General features: G+C 52.9%; 2 protein-coding genes across 7 annotated transcripts; one reads left to right on the plus strand and one right to left on the minus strand.

Moving 5' to 3' along the window:
- The first annotated feature begins 1,486 nt into the window (after positions 1–1,486).
- Positions 1,487–7,449, plus strand: SEPTIN1 (septin 1). 6 transcript variants are annotated; one of them, XM_059692293.1, is made up of 11 exons: positions 1,487–1,663; positions 2,683–2,773; positions 2,856–2,942; positions 3,173–3,296; positions 3,622–3,756; positions 3,851–3,968; positions 5,756–5,857; positions 5,975–6,074; positions 6,327–6,492; positions 6,742–6,832; positions 6,936–7,449. In XM_059692293.1, exons 1-11 carry the CDS (start codon positions 1,643–1,645, stop codon positions 7,020–7,022), a joined length of 1,122 nt encoding a protein of 373 aa, XP_059548276.1. In that variant the 5' UTR covers positions 1,487–1,642; the 3' UTR covers positions 7,023–7,449. The 6 variants fall into 6 exon arrangements, with proteins under 6 accessions (XP_059548276.1, XP_059548279.1, XP_059548275.1 ...); XM_059692296.1 differs by having other exon boundaries at positions 1,492–1,663; positions 2,683–2,747; XM_059692292.1 differs by lacking the exon at positions 1,487–1,663 and adding an exon at positions 2,189–2,290.
- Positions 7,450–7,609: 160 nt separating this feature from the next.
- On the minus strand, positions 7,610–9,979 carry MYL11 (myosin light chain 11). The gene is made up of 7 exons (XM_059692298.1): positions 9,836–9,979; positions 9,021–9,116; positions 8,702–8,777; positions 8,395–8,499; positions 8,221–8,299; positions 7,874–7,922; positions 7,610–7,781 (listed from the first exon to the last, which is right to left on the minus strand). The coding sequence occupies exons 1-7, from the start codon at positions 9,836–9,838 to the stop codon at positions 7,677–7,679; spliced, it is 513 nt and encodes a 170-aa protein (XP_059548281.1). The 5' UTR covers positions 9,839–9,979; the 3' UTR covers positions 7,610–7,676.
- Between the last annotated feature and the right edge of the window lie 2,553 nt (positions 9,980–12,532).

The following is a 12,532-nucleotide window of genomic DNA, read 5'->3' on the forward strand; positions in this document are numbered from 1 at the left end:
AACCACAAGAAGTGGAGAAAGAAAATGGGCAGGATCCAGATCAAGCAGGCCCTTACAAGACATAATAAGGAGACTAGCTTTTTTATTTTTAAAAAATATATTTTCATTGATTTGAGAGAGAGAGAGAGAGAAATATCAATGATGGATCCAGCCAGCAGCCAGGCATTTGCCTGGACTGGGAATCGAACCATGACCTCCTGGTTTTTAGGTCGATGCTCAACCACTGAGCCATGCCAGCTGGGCTAGCTTTTTCTTTTTTTAATGCTTGCTTTTTTTATTGTTGTTGTTAATCCTCATCTGAGGATATTTTCCCATTGCTTTTTCAGAGAAAATAGAAGGGAAGGAGGAATGGGGAGAGAGTGAAACATCGATGTGAGAGAGACCATGGACTGGCTACCTCCCCAACGTGCCCTGTCCAGCGGGTGGGGAGCCCAAGTACGTGCCTGCCCTTGACTGGGAATCAAACCTGCGGTCCTTCAGTGTACAGGCCCGAATCTACAAAAACCCACTTTGCCACACTGGCCAGGGCAAGGAGGCTAGCTTTAAAGGCTCAGAGAGGCCCTGGCCTGTGTGGCTTAGTTGGTTGAGCATCCTCCTGTGCACTTAAAGGTTGATGGTTCTGAAAGATCAGTCGGAGGCCAAAAACCAGGTGACACAGTCTTTATTAGAGGAAAGACCTGCCGGGCTGTCTTGCAAAGGGAGAGCAGCAGCTCGTGCAGCGATAAGAACTCTTATTTAAGGAGAATGAGGAAGACAGGAGGGCTTGGGGTACTTGGTGAGAGCTGGTTGGTTAGTCAATGTATATGTCCATACAAGGTGCTCCTTCTGGGTTGGGGCCACATCACATTTACAGTAAGTCATCGCCATTCCAGGGACGGGTGGGTTTAGTAACCACATTCCAGGGAAAGGTGAGTCTATCAGGTTCAATTCCAGGTCAGGGCACATGCCTGGGTTACCGGTTTCTGGCTTGATAGGGGGAGAAGGGGTTGTGCAGGAGGCAATTGATCAATGTTTCACATGGATGTTTCACTCTCTCTCTCTCCATTCCTCTCACTCTAAAAGTCTTTGAAAAAATAAAACTCAAGAAAAAAATCTTTTTAAAAAAAGGCTCAGAACCCTACCTGGTTTGGCTCAGTGGATAGAGCATAGGCCTGTGGACTGAAGAGTCCTGGGTTCAATTTTGATCAAGGGCATATGCCCGGGTTGCTGGCTCAAGCCCCAGTAGGGGGCGTGCAGGAGGTAGCCAATGATTCTCATCATTGATGCTTCTATCTCCCTCTCCCTTCCCCTCTGAAATCAATAAAGATATATTTTAAAAATAAATAAATACATAAAATAATTTTTTAAAGAAAGGCTCAGAGAAGTCACTCAGTTCATAAATGCTAAGGTCAATTGATATATAACTGATTGACTCCACAGTTCGTGTAATCTGAACCCACTGAGTCCTGATAAAGTGGAAATGCGTGTATTTCATTTTACATGAGGAAAACGGAGTGCAGAGAGGCCAAATGACTTGCCTAGGGCCGCACAGAAGAAGTTCTTTCTGAGTTTTATTGGCACGTTCTGTGCGCCAGTCCTTGTGTAAGACACGGAGGATATAGAAATTAGGGAAACATGGTCCCTGCCCTTAGAAAGCTCAGCCATGAATAGAAGAGACACCCAGGTAAGCAAATGTGGTCCTCGGAGGGGCCTGTTCCAGGTGCTGGGAAGCCCAGAGGAGGGAAAATGACTCCGCCTAGGCTAAGTTGAGGAAGATTTCAGAGGAGGAAGAGCCCTTTTAACCAAATCCTTGAAGGATGAAGAGTTCACCTGATGCAAAATAAGGAAAAGCTCGGTATGGGCAGTCAAGGATGTGGGCCCTTGCGAAGGGAGAGTGAGTAAAGGCGTGATGAGGCCAGATGGGGAAGGCTTTGCTGCCGGGTCAGAAATCGGACTTGATTCTGAGCTCTCTGGGGAACCCTGGAAGAGTTTCAAGCAGGGGCTGCCTTGGCCAGGATTCTAAGGACCGTCTCTCTGGCGGTCGTCCAATGACCTGTAGTCTTTTTAAGAATCCATTGCATTTAAAGAAAAAAAATCCATTGTACGAGCTGGTGAGAAAAAATGACGGCCCCTCCCACCTCCAATCCTTTTATGGGTTTTATCACTTAGACCGAAGATTTTTATTTTTTTTTAACCATCCCTGTCAAAGCCTTCATCTCACTGCTAGGCAGACCAACCTGCTTCCTTCCTCTCCGCCTACACTGCACCTCCCACCAGGGTGATGCACCAGACAATGGGACCTGGGAGAAAGGTGTGCAAAGGACAGAGGGGTTCAAGCTTCCCGTAGGGATGATGGGCAAAGGAATCCAGATGGTGAGGACCCCAGGTGTTCTTGGTCTTGGCTTTCCCCACCTCTCGGGGCCAGTTAAGCATCTCAGCTTCCTACATTGCCCGCCCCCTTGTTTGCTGCACTCAACTTCCTGCCTCACCAGAGGAAGTGGGGAGAGACAGCAGGTACAGCAACAGCGACGGGGGCCATGGTGAGTCCTTATGCCTAAGAATCCAGGTCCCCAGGCCCCAACCGCCAGGGCAGCCAGGCCCAGGTCAACCCACAGTAGGCTGACTTCTAGCCCTTGAGATGAGGTTATACTGGGGCCCTGTCTCAGCTCCCAGCAGCCTTATATTGTCTACCCCCACCAACAGGACAAGGAGTATGTGGGTTTCGCAGCCCTTCCCAACCAGCTGCACCGCAAGTCCATCAAGAAGGGGTTTGACTTCACACTCATGGTGGCAGGTCTGGGGGTTTTGGAGGCGGTGGGTCCTCCAGAGACCCTGGCTGTCCTCTGACCTGACCAACTGGGCCTGCCTGTCCACAGGGGAGTCAGGCCTGGGGAAATCCACCCTCATCAACAGCCTGTTTCTCACCAACCTCTATGAGGATCGGCAACTGCCAGAGGCCAGCGGTAAGACTCTCCCCATCCTCTCCAGGCCCTCTACCCACCCCCCACCCCCATCTCCCCAGGCTACACTATCTTCCTTTCCATCTGCGCTCCCATGACTTTCTGGGGGACTCTGGCAGCTTACGGCTTCTTCCCCTAAAAAAAATAGGTGGGGGCAATTGTGATACTGAGAAAGGAAACTAGTCCTGCCTCAGACCCCTACCCAGTTCCCTGATCTCTCCCCGTTCCCCTAGCTCGCTTGACACAAACGCTGACCATTGAGCGTCGGGGCGTGGAGATCGAGGAGGGGGGTATTAAGGTGAAGCTGACCTTGGTGGACACACCTGGCTTTGGGGACTCGGTGGATTGCTCAGACTGGTGAGGAGCGGGGGAGGGAATGAGGGATCGTCTCCCAATATGGCTGGCTACTTGGTGGAAACTGAGGGGTGAGTGACAGGGCTGGTCTGCCCTGGCCTCCCACCCACCCTGACTGAAAGGTGGGGGGCATTTCTGGGGGCTGTGTGCCCCAAAGTGCCCTGTGCTTCCCGACATCTCACTTATGACCCTGCCAGTTTCCTGACTTCTTTGGTTGGAGACAAAGAAACTCTTTCCCACCCCCACAGTCCTGGCTAGTCTTGCCCCCTTCCCTGCCATGTGACCCCTGATCTCCCACCACATGCTCTCTCCCCTCCCCACATCCCAGCTGGCTGCCCGTGGTGCGCTTCATTGAGGAGCAATTTGAGCAGTATCTTAGGGATGAGAGTGGCCTGAACCGGAAGAACATCCAGGATTCCCGTGTCCACTGCTGCCTCTACTTCATCTCACCCTTTGGCCGGGGGTCTGAGGGCCGCCCTGGGGGTTGGGCATTTGGGGAGGGCTTGGGAGGTGACTCCATATCCTGAGACCAAGCCCTGGCCAATCCTTGGGTGCAGGCTCCGGCCCCTAGATGTGGCCTTCCTCCGGGCGGTGCACGAGAAGGTCAACATCATCCCAGTCATTGGCAAAGCAGATGCCCTGATGCCCAGAGAAACCCAGGCTCTCAAGCAGAAGGTGGGTGTGGTGACTTTTGACCTTTGGCCCCACATGAAGCCAAAAGTCATGCTCAAACCTGAACTCAGCTTTTTTTTTTTTTCTTTTTAATATATTTTATTGATTTTTTACAGAGAAGAAGGGAGAGGGATAGAGAGTTAGAAACATCGATGAGAGAAAACCATTGATCAGTTGCCTCCTGCACACCTCCCACTGGGGATGTGCCCGCAACCAAGGCACATGCCCTTGACCCGAGTCGAACCTGGGACCCTTCAGTCCACAGGCCGATGCTCTATCCACTGAGCCAAACCGGTTAGGGCCTGAACTCAGCTTTGACTCCTTTGATCTTGGGGTAGGCTTCTTGGAGCATGATGTGTAATGCTATTAGAGAGAGTTTCTGCGGAAGGTAGGTAGTGAGCTGCCTGAAAGAGCCGTGTCTCTGGAAGCTCAGAATGGAATCCCTGGGCTGGATGCCTAGCCTGTCTGAGGGTAGGAACATAGACGTGATGACCCCTGATGCCCCCCACCCTCCAGTGTCTTCAGAGCCCGCGCCCACTGTTTCTGCTTCTATGTCTCTCTCCGGGTATTTTGGAATCTGCCTCATCTTAGAATCTTTCCAGGATTCTGCCTTGGCTGTTAGGGTGTCTTTGTCCCAGTCTTTTCACCCTATGACTGTCCCATTATCTCTGAGATTTTATGTTCATTTCTTTTATTTGTTTTTTGTTAATCCTCACCCGAGGATATTTTTTCCATTGCTTTTTATTTTCATTTTTTTAATTAAATTCAGTGTGATGCCCCTCCCTTGTGTGAGATTTGTGTTTCTTTTTTAAATATATTTTTATTGATTTCAGAGAGGGAGGAAGAGGGAGATATAGAAACATCAATGATGAGAGAGAATCATTGGCTGCCTCCTGCAAGGCCCCCACTGGGGGTCGAGCCCGCAACCTGGGTACATGCCCTTGACTGGAATCAAACCTGGGACCTTTCAGTTGGCAGGTCGATGCTCTATCTACTGAGCAAAACTGGCTAAGGCTCCATTGATTTTTAGAGAGTGGAAGAAACAGGGAGAGAAAGAGAGAGAGAAAGACGGATGTGAGAGAGACACATCAATTGGTTGCCTCCCACACAGGGCTGGGGATTGAGCCTGTAACTGAGGTACGTGCCCTAGACCAGAACTGAACCTGGGACCTTTCAGTCCGAGGGCCAGCACTCTATCCACTGAACCAAACTGGCTAGAGCATTTTTTTAAAAATTGATTTTAGAGAGAGAAGGGAGAGGGAGAGATACATTGACATGAGAAACATGACTTGTCTCCTCCACACACCCTGACCAGGGACAGAACCTGAAACCTGGGCATGTGCCCTGACCGGGAATCAAACCTTCAACCTTTCAGTGCCCAGGATGATGCTCAACCAACTGAGCCACACAGCCCAGGGCTGCACTTCCAGTTCATTCCTTACCATCTGTCTTTCCTGTCTGACCACCCAGTGTCTGTATCTGAGCACTTTTTTTTGGTAAATCCTCACTTGAGGATATTTTTTCATTGACTTTTAGAGAGAGTGGGAGGGGGAGAGACAGAGAAACATTGATTAGGTGCCCCAATCAGGGCCAGGGATCAAACCTGCAACCTAGGTAGGTGCCCTTGAGTGGAATCCAACCCAGGACCATTCAGTCCACAGGCCGATGCTCTATCCACTGCGGCAAACTGGCTAGGGCAAGTGTCAGTATCTGAATCTGCCTGGGCCATGCAATGTCTGTTGTTCGCAGCCTCTGTGATTCTCACTGTCTCTGCATCTGTTTGCTCTGAGATCCGGGACCAGTTGAAGGAGGAGGAAATCAACATCTACCAGTTCCCCGATTGTGACTCAGATGAGGATGAAGACTTCAAGAGGCAGGATGCCGAGATGAAGGTGCAGAGGCAAGGGAGGAAGGGGCCGAGAAGCAGGGGAGGCAGAGGTGGAGGTGGAAGCTGAGGCGAAGCTTCTGTCCTTGAGGGGCCAGTGGTGATCCTGATTCCCGCCCTCTAGGAAAGCATCCCTTTCGCAGTTGTCGGTTCATGCGAGGTAGTGAGGGACAAAGGCACCCGACCAGTGAGGGGACGCCGCTACTCCTGGGGCACCGTGGAGGGTGAGTAAGGCTGGGCGTGCATTCCGAGGCCAGCAGGGAGCCCAGGCCACCGCCAAGTCAACCGCACCCAACATGTGATGGCGGGTGAGCTCCGGTCTGGGAGGTCCTAGGAGCCAGATGAGAGGTCTCTGAGCTGTAGAGGTGGACCCGCCCCAGGAGCAGGGTGGGATTTCGGGGTGGGATTTCGGGCAGACCTTACCCAGAGGGTGGGCCCGGACTGGCAGCTTCCTGATGCACACGGTGGCCCCCCAGTGGAGAACCCACATCACTGCGATTTCCTGAACCTGCGACGGATGCTGGTGCAGACACACCTGCAGGACCTGAAGGAGGTGACACACGATCTGCTCTATGAGGGCTACCGGGCCCGCTGTCTACAGAGCCTGGCCCGGCCTGGGGCTCGCGATCGGGCCAGCCGCAGGTGAGAGCCGGAGTGGACTCACAGGTGCTCCATGATCTCACCCTCACCACATCCATGACCCCGCCTTGACCCCGCCTTCACCATCCAGATCTTTTCTCCCAAGTCTTTCCCCACCAGCTAGCTTCCGGCCCTAACCTCAAGGACAAGAGCCACCTCCTAGAGGCCAACCCCCTTCCAGGCCCCGCCTCGGGGTCGTGACCCACACAACCACATCCCGCCCTTGATTCCTATTCCTTTTCCTCCCCCTAGTAAGCTTTCCCGCCGGAGCACCACGGAGATCCCGCTGCCCATGCTGCCCCTGGCCGAGACGGAGAAGCTGATCCGCGAGAAAGACGAAGAGGTGAGCCAGCACCCCGCCCCCCACTGACCAAAGCCCCAGTCCTCTTCGAAGAAGCCGCCCTCCGGCCACGCCCGGCCCCACCGCCTGCGATCTCGCCCCACAGCTGCGTCGCATGCAAGAGATGCTGGAGAAGATGCAGGCGCAGGTGCAGCAGAGCCAGGCTCAGGGCGAGCCGTCGGCCGCTCTCTGAGGACCCCCGCCGGTGCCGCTTTACATCCGCTCCGCCTTCGTCCGTCTCTTGTCCAATCCCCGAGCCCCGGCGCCCCGCGCCTCACCCCAGCCGCCCTGGCGCTGGGCTCTGGGCCAACGGTTCTCCCAACCCCGGAGCTGGGGTCCTGCCTTTGGCCCCGCCCCGCCCCCGCCCCTCCCGGAGCCGGGGCTTCCAGCCCAGCCCCTCTAAACCCCAACTGAGGTTCCTGCCCTGACCAGTGTGGCTCAGCGGGTTGACCGCTGTCCCGTGCACCGAAAGGTCACCGGTCGGACTCCGGTCAGGGCACAAGGCCAGGTGCCGTCCTGGCCGGGTGCGTTCGGGAGGCAACTGCAACCGATCGATGTTCTCTGTTTCTCTCTCGCATCGATGTTCCTCAAATAGATGTCATTTTCTCTCTAAGATCAATTAAAACATGAAAAAACAAAACTCAGTTTCCTGAGGCCACGCGTCTTCGCTTTCCCCGCGGGAATAGCGGCGAGCTCGGCGGGCCCGGCCTTCAGTCATTGGTCGGGGACTCCAGCCCACTCTCCCCGGCGCCCCCACAATCACACGCTGGGGGCCGCGGGTAAGAAACAAAGACCAGCTCAATTTTATTAGGACCGGGGCGGGGGTCAGGCTGTCCCGAAGGGCCCGCTACTCCTGGTCCTTGGCGTCGCCGTGCGTGATGACGTAGCAGATGTTCTTGTAGTCTACCATGCCGGTCACGTCGGGCGGGAAGGCCGCCCACATGTTCTTGATCTGGGGAAAGACGGCCAGGTCGCGTTTCCTGCGGGTTCCTGGGGCGCCGGTCCCCCACCCCTCTGCCTCTCCCAGGCCCCTACCCCACTCACCTCTTCCTGGGAGAAGCGGTCACATTGGGTGGTAAGCAGCTCCTCCAAGCTGGAGAGAGGTAAAGAGGTGACACAAGGGGAGTTGAGATGGGGCCTTGTAAGTTCTTCCCACTCCCACCTCATCCTTGTTGCTATTCCCAGTTTCTCCTGAAAACCAGGGTCACGCTGGATCCTTCCAGTGATCTCACAAACACAAACACGAAAGGCTTTGCCCTTCTCCCCACATGGGATGTGCAAATTTAATCCTAATCACAGCCTTCATTTCTCCCGTATCCCTGGCAACGCCTAACCCTTGGCAAGAACTTAAGGAGGCTTTCTGTGGGTGAGCAGCTGGAGGGGTCACTTACAACTGCTTCTTGATAACACCCTTCCCTTCAGGGTCCAGGACCTTGAAGGCTCCAGTGATCACGTCCTCGGGGTCGGCACCTGGAGTAAGAGGGCACACGGGTCCCTGAAGGGTCTGTCTCTGAAAGATCTGGGAAGGGGCAGCTGGGAGCTTGGACCCAGGACGCTTCATTCACCTTTGAGCTTCTCTCCGAACATAGTCAGGAAGACGGTGAAGTTGATGGGGCCGCTAGCTTCCTTCATCATTTCATCTAGCTCCTCATTCTTCACATTGAGGCGCCCTGGAATGGGGCGGGGGAAGCATGGGCTGGAGTGGGGTCCTGGGACCAGAGGGTGATTCTTCTCATAAATTCACATCATCCCCCCCCCCCATTTTTCATCTGGGTAGACTGAGGTGGAGTCAGCAGGGCTGGCCCCCAAGGCTGCTGAATTCCCAGGACTCTACAGCCTTGGGCCTTTAAGGGGATTGGGTGGGGGGCTCACCCATGGCTGCAAAGGTGTCCCGCAGGTCTTCCTTGTCAATAATGCCATCACGGTTTTGGTCAATTACTGTGAAGGCCTGTGGAGGGCAAGGGCAGGGAGGGGTTAGGTCCCCCATGGCCAGGCTTTAGCATCCTTACTCCAGGCAGATCAGATTGTGGCCTCCAGCCAGCTGTCCTCTTTCGTGCCAAGAAGGGAGGGGAGCAAGGAATTCTAAACCCTTCCCCTCCCACTAAAACAGGTGCACATTCCGGGGTGGGAGGCTGGGGAGGGCAGCAAGGGTGCCTTTGGTCAGCCTTCAGTCTCCCTTCCCTTCACTCACCTCCTTGAACTCCTGGATCTGAGTCTGGTCGAACATTGAGAAGACATTGGAGCTTCCACCCTCTGCTGCTGCCCTTCTCTTGGCCTTCTTGGGTGCCTGGGGGGTGAGGGTTGGGCAAAGACATCCATGGGCCAGATCCTACTATTCTCTGGAGGCAATGGATTAGTCTCCGGGTTCTTTGCGTTTATTCTTGTAAAGCAACTCATCTGGCTCTAGGCTTCCTTCTCTTTGTGACTGCTTTGCTGTGGGTGCTTGTTTCAGTGGCGTCCCCAAATTCCTACCTGTAGCCCTTGAGTCCCATCCCTCCATCCTACCCAAGTGGAAGTTTCCTCTTCTTAGTGTCCTGAGCCTTCCTCCTCTGAGTCCCAGACTTCCTGTGTGACCCCGATCCACTCATTCATTCTGTATGAACCTCTACTTTCTCATTTATAAAATGGGAGTGGGGAAGGTGTGTGTTGTGGGAGTGGCGGGGGGGGGGGGAGTGGAAGGGATCAATGGGGGAAGAAGGGGACATTTGTAATACTTTCAACAATAAAGATTTAAAAAAACATGGGAGTGGGAATCCTTGCCAGCTTGGCCCCAGAGGGTTTTAGGAAGATGGAGAGCAGGACAGTATGGAGCATGCTTTGAGAGGGATTGGGCTCCAGTGAATGGAGTGTCTGAGTGGATTACCCTATGCCCCCCATTAGTGATACCAAGAAAAGAAGGGCTCATCTTTTTTCCTCTTGATGGACTGGGAACCAGCTACCTTCTCTCAAAGGGTGAGGCTGCTCTGAGGTCTGAGGGATGCGGGCAGGGGCTGGGGGGATTCTTACCATGTCTTCAGTTCCCGGGGGGCAAGGCTGGAAAGTGGCAGAGAGCAAGCTTGCCGCAGTCTCTCTGGGGTTATATAGTCTTGCCCTAGGGAGCCCTTAACATACCAGGGTAACCTTAGCCCTGCGGGTGCCCACCCCAGATACCAAAATAGCCTGGCTCAGGGCCTTTCCTTTCTTGGAGGGCCTGCAGCAGCTGGAGTCCAGGGAGAGAGGGAGGAGGGAATGAGTCTTGGGAAGCATGTCTCACTAGAACAGCCAGCCGTGGGCAAACTACGGCTCGCGGGCCGGATCTGGCCCGTTTGAAATGAATAAAACTATTGAAAAAAAAAGACCGTACCCTTTTATGTAATGATGTTTACTTTGAATTTATATTAGTTCACACAAACACTCCATCCATGCTTTTGTTCCGGCCCTCCGGTCCAGTTTAAGAACCCATTGTGGCCCTCGAGTCAAAAAGTTTGCCCACCCCTGCACTAGGACCTGGGCAGGAAAGGTTGTTCTTTCTCTCAAAAGGGGGTTAGAATGTGGCAGAGTTCAGAGAAGGCCCAAGATGGGCCACAGCGCTTGGAGAGAGATGAACCACATCCCTGTACCCCTGAGTGGGGTGTGCCTAGATTTAAACCCAGTCAATTTATTGAGCACCTATAGTGTGCCAGGTGTTGTGCTGTGTTTTATGGGTGCACTTTGACAAACACAACCCGCTCCCATCTGGAGTTCACAGTCAAGTGAGAGTATGTGTAGGGGTAGTGGCAGAATTTAGAGGTGGGAGAGAGCCGTCTGGGGAATCTAAAGGACCAGGAAAGCCTTCTACATTCCCTTCATGGAGAAGGAGGATTTTTTTTAAAAAAGTAAATTCACTGTTTTTATTTATTTATTTATTTATTTATTTATATTTTTTAAAGATGTATTTTATTGATTTTTCACAGAGAAGAAGGGAGAGGGAGAAGGGTAGAGAGTTAGAAACATTGATGAGAGAGAAACATCAATCATCTGCCTCCTGCACACCCCCTACTGGGGATGTGCCTGCAACCAAGGTACATGCCCTTGACCAGAATCAAACCCAGGACCCTTCAGTCCGTAGGCCGACGCTCTATCCACTGAGCCAAACCGGTTAGGGCAGAGAAGGAGGATTTTGTGAGGAAAGATATAGAACGTGGAATCACTAGGTATGAAGAGACCAGACAGCCTAGGGCAGAGAGACTGCTCTGTCATCTTGGGCTTTGTGCTTCAACTCCCTGCGCCTTGGTTTCCCCTTCTGTAAAATGGAATTTAACTCTCATCCCACAGAACTTGTGGATGTGAACACTATTTGGAAACAGTTTAGTGAAATGTAATCATATTATTACTTAGGCCCTGCCTTAGAACTTACAGTCCAGTCATGAAGACAGGATAAATGCAGAGTAGCCCTGTCCAGGAGCATAAAAATGAGTTTATGAAGATCAGTAGAGGTGAGTCAGGTGAACATGGAGGAGCAGGCGTGCCAAGCAGAGGGCATGGATGGGCAAAGGCCTGGAGAAGCAAAAGATCAGAAATGTTCAGGTTGCCAGAATCGTGATGGGGCATGAACGGAGGGGCTAGAAACCTCTGATGCTGGAACTGGAGGGCCTTCAATGCCAGGCTGGGAGCTGAGACCTTGGGAGCCTTGAAAAGTTTTGAAACAGGAGAAAGGCATAGTCTAGTGTGAGTCTATAACCGTTTATTTGTATTCTAGTTTGAAAGTTAGAACTCAGAGGAAGGGAGTCAGAGACACAAAGAGAGAAATTAGTTGGTCACCTCCTCTTGGTTGCCTGGAATGGTCAGTGGCTTCTCAATCCATTCTGGACAAAACCCCGCTTGGCTGACTGTGACTTTGAGGTATTCTCTCCCACCCCTCTAGGCCTCGGCGTCCCGTCCCCTCCATACAGTGGAGGTCTGGGGCAGTATTGGCTGAGGAAGCTCCAGGAGGCCCCAGGTTGGCAATGACACCTCCTCTTCTTGCTCCCTCTAGGACCCAATGTCCTGAGCAAGGTGCCTCCTTCCCTTTCCCTCCTCCAGCCTCATGCCAATGCCTCTAAGACATTTTCTTTTCTGGGCACTGGGGCCCAGCCACCTGTTGTCTCTACGAAGAGAGAAGAAACCACCCTAAACTTAGCAGCTGCTCTTGGCCTCCTGAACCGGCCCCTCCCTGCCTCGTTCGACAGCTGCCTCACCTTATAAGGTTACTATGGGGGTCCAGGCCAAGGGAAACCCACTTATTACTGGGTTCTGGGAGGCGAGGAGAACTCTAAAGACAGGAATCGGGAAAGCTTGGGCCAACTGGAAAGTGGGGAAGTTGGGAAGGCGATCAGGAGCAATATATTTCAGACACGGAATGGGGGGAGTTCCGGAACTCAGAAACCCAGGGGCGTTAGGCCTGACTGAAGTTTCAAGACGATGGACTCTATGGAAATCAGCATATAAGCCGGGAGCTCAGGGTAATGAGGGTCAGAGGGAGAAAAGGCTCAGAAAGTCAGGACTTTGTGTTTGCATTTAGGATAGGCTGGGGCGCTCATAAGATTGGGGTCTGGTTTCTTAGCAGAAAATGAGCACAGAGAAGTGTGGCAACGAGGGGATCGTGGTTGACTGAAGGGTTTTGAATTACCGAAAGAATAAGAACACAGATGTAAGACTTCATGGTACTGGGAATTCATGGTTTGGGGTCTGGGATCCCCACTAGAA

The sequence above is a fragment of the Myotis daubentonii genome, chromosome 4, assembly GCF_963259705.1.
Source record: "Myotis daubentonii chromosome 4, mMyoDau2.1, whole genome shotgun sequence".
Classification (NCBI taxonomy): Eukaryota; Metazoa; Chordata; class Mammalia; order Chiroptera; family Vespertilionidae; genus Myotis; species Myotis daubentonii.

Coding starts and splice junctions, on each gene's coding strand:
- SEPTIN1 (XM_059692291.1), top strand. CDS start 2,329: ATGATGGGCAAAGGAATCCAGATGGTGAGGACCCCAGGTGTTCTTGGT. Junction 2,520..2,682: donor CAACAGCGACGGGGGCCATG/GTGAGTCCTTAT, acceptor CCCCACCAACAG/GACAAGGAGTATGTGGGTTT. Junction 3,969..5,755: donor CCCAGGCTCTCAAGCAGAAG/GTGGGTGTGGTG, acceptor GTTTGCTCTGAG/ATCCGGGACCAGTTGAAGGA.
- MYL11 (XM_059692298.1), bottom strand. Junction 8,500..8,701: donor GGACACCTTTGCAGCCATGG/GTGAGCCCCCCA, acceptor GCCCCATTCCAG/GGCGCCTCAATGTGAAGAAT. Junction 8,300..8,394: donor GTTCGGAGAGAAGCTCAAAG/GTGAATGAAGCG, acceptor CTCTTACTCCAG/GTGCCGACCCCGAGGACGTG.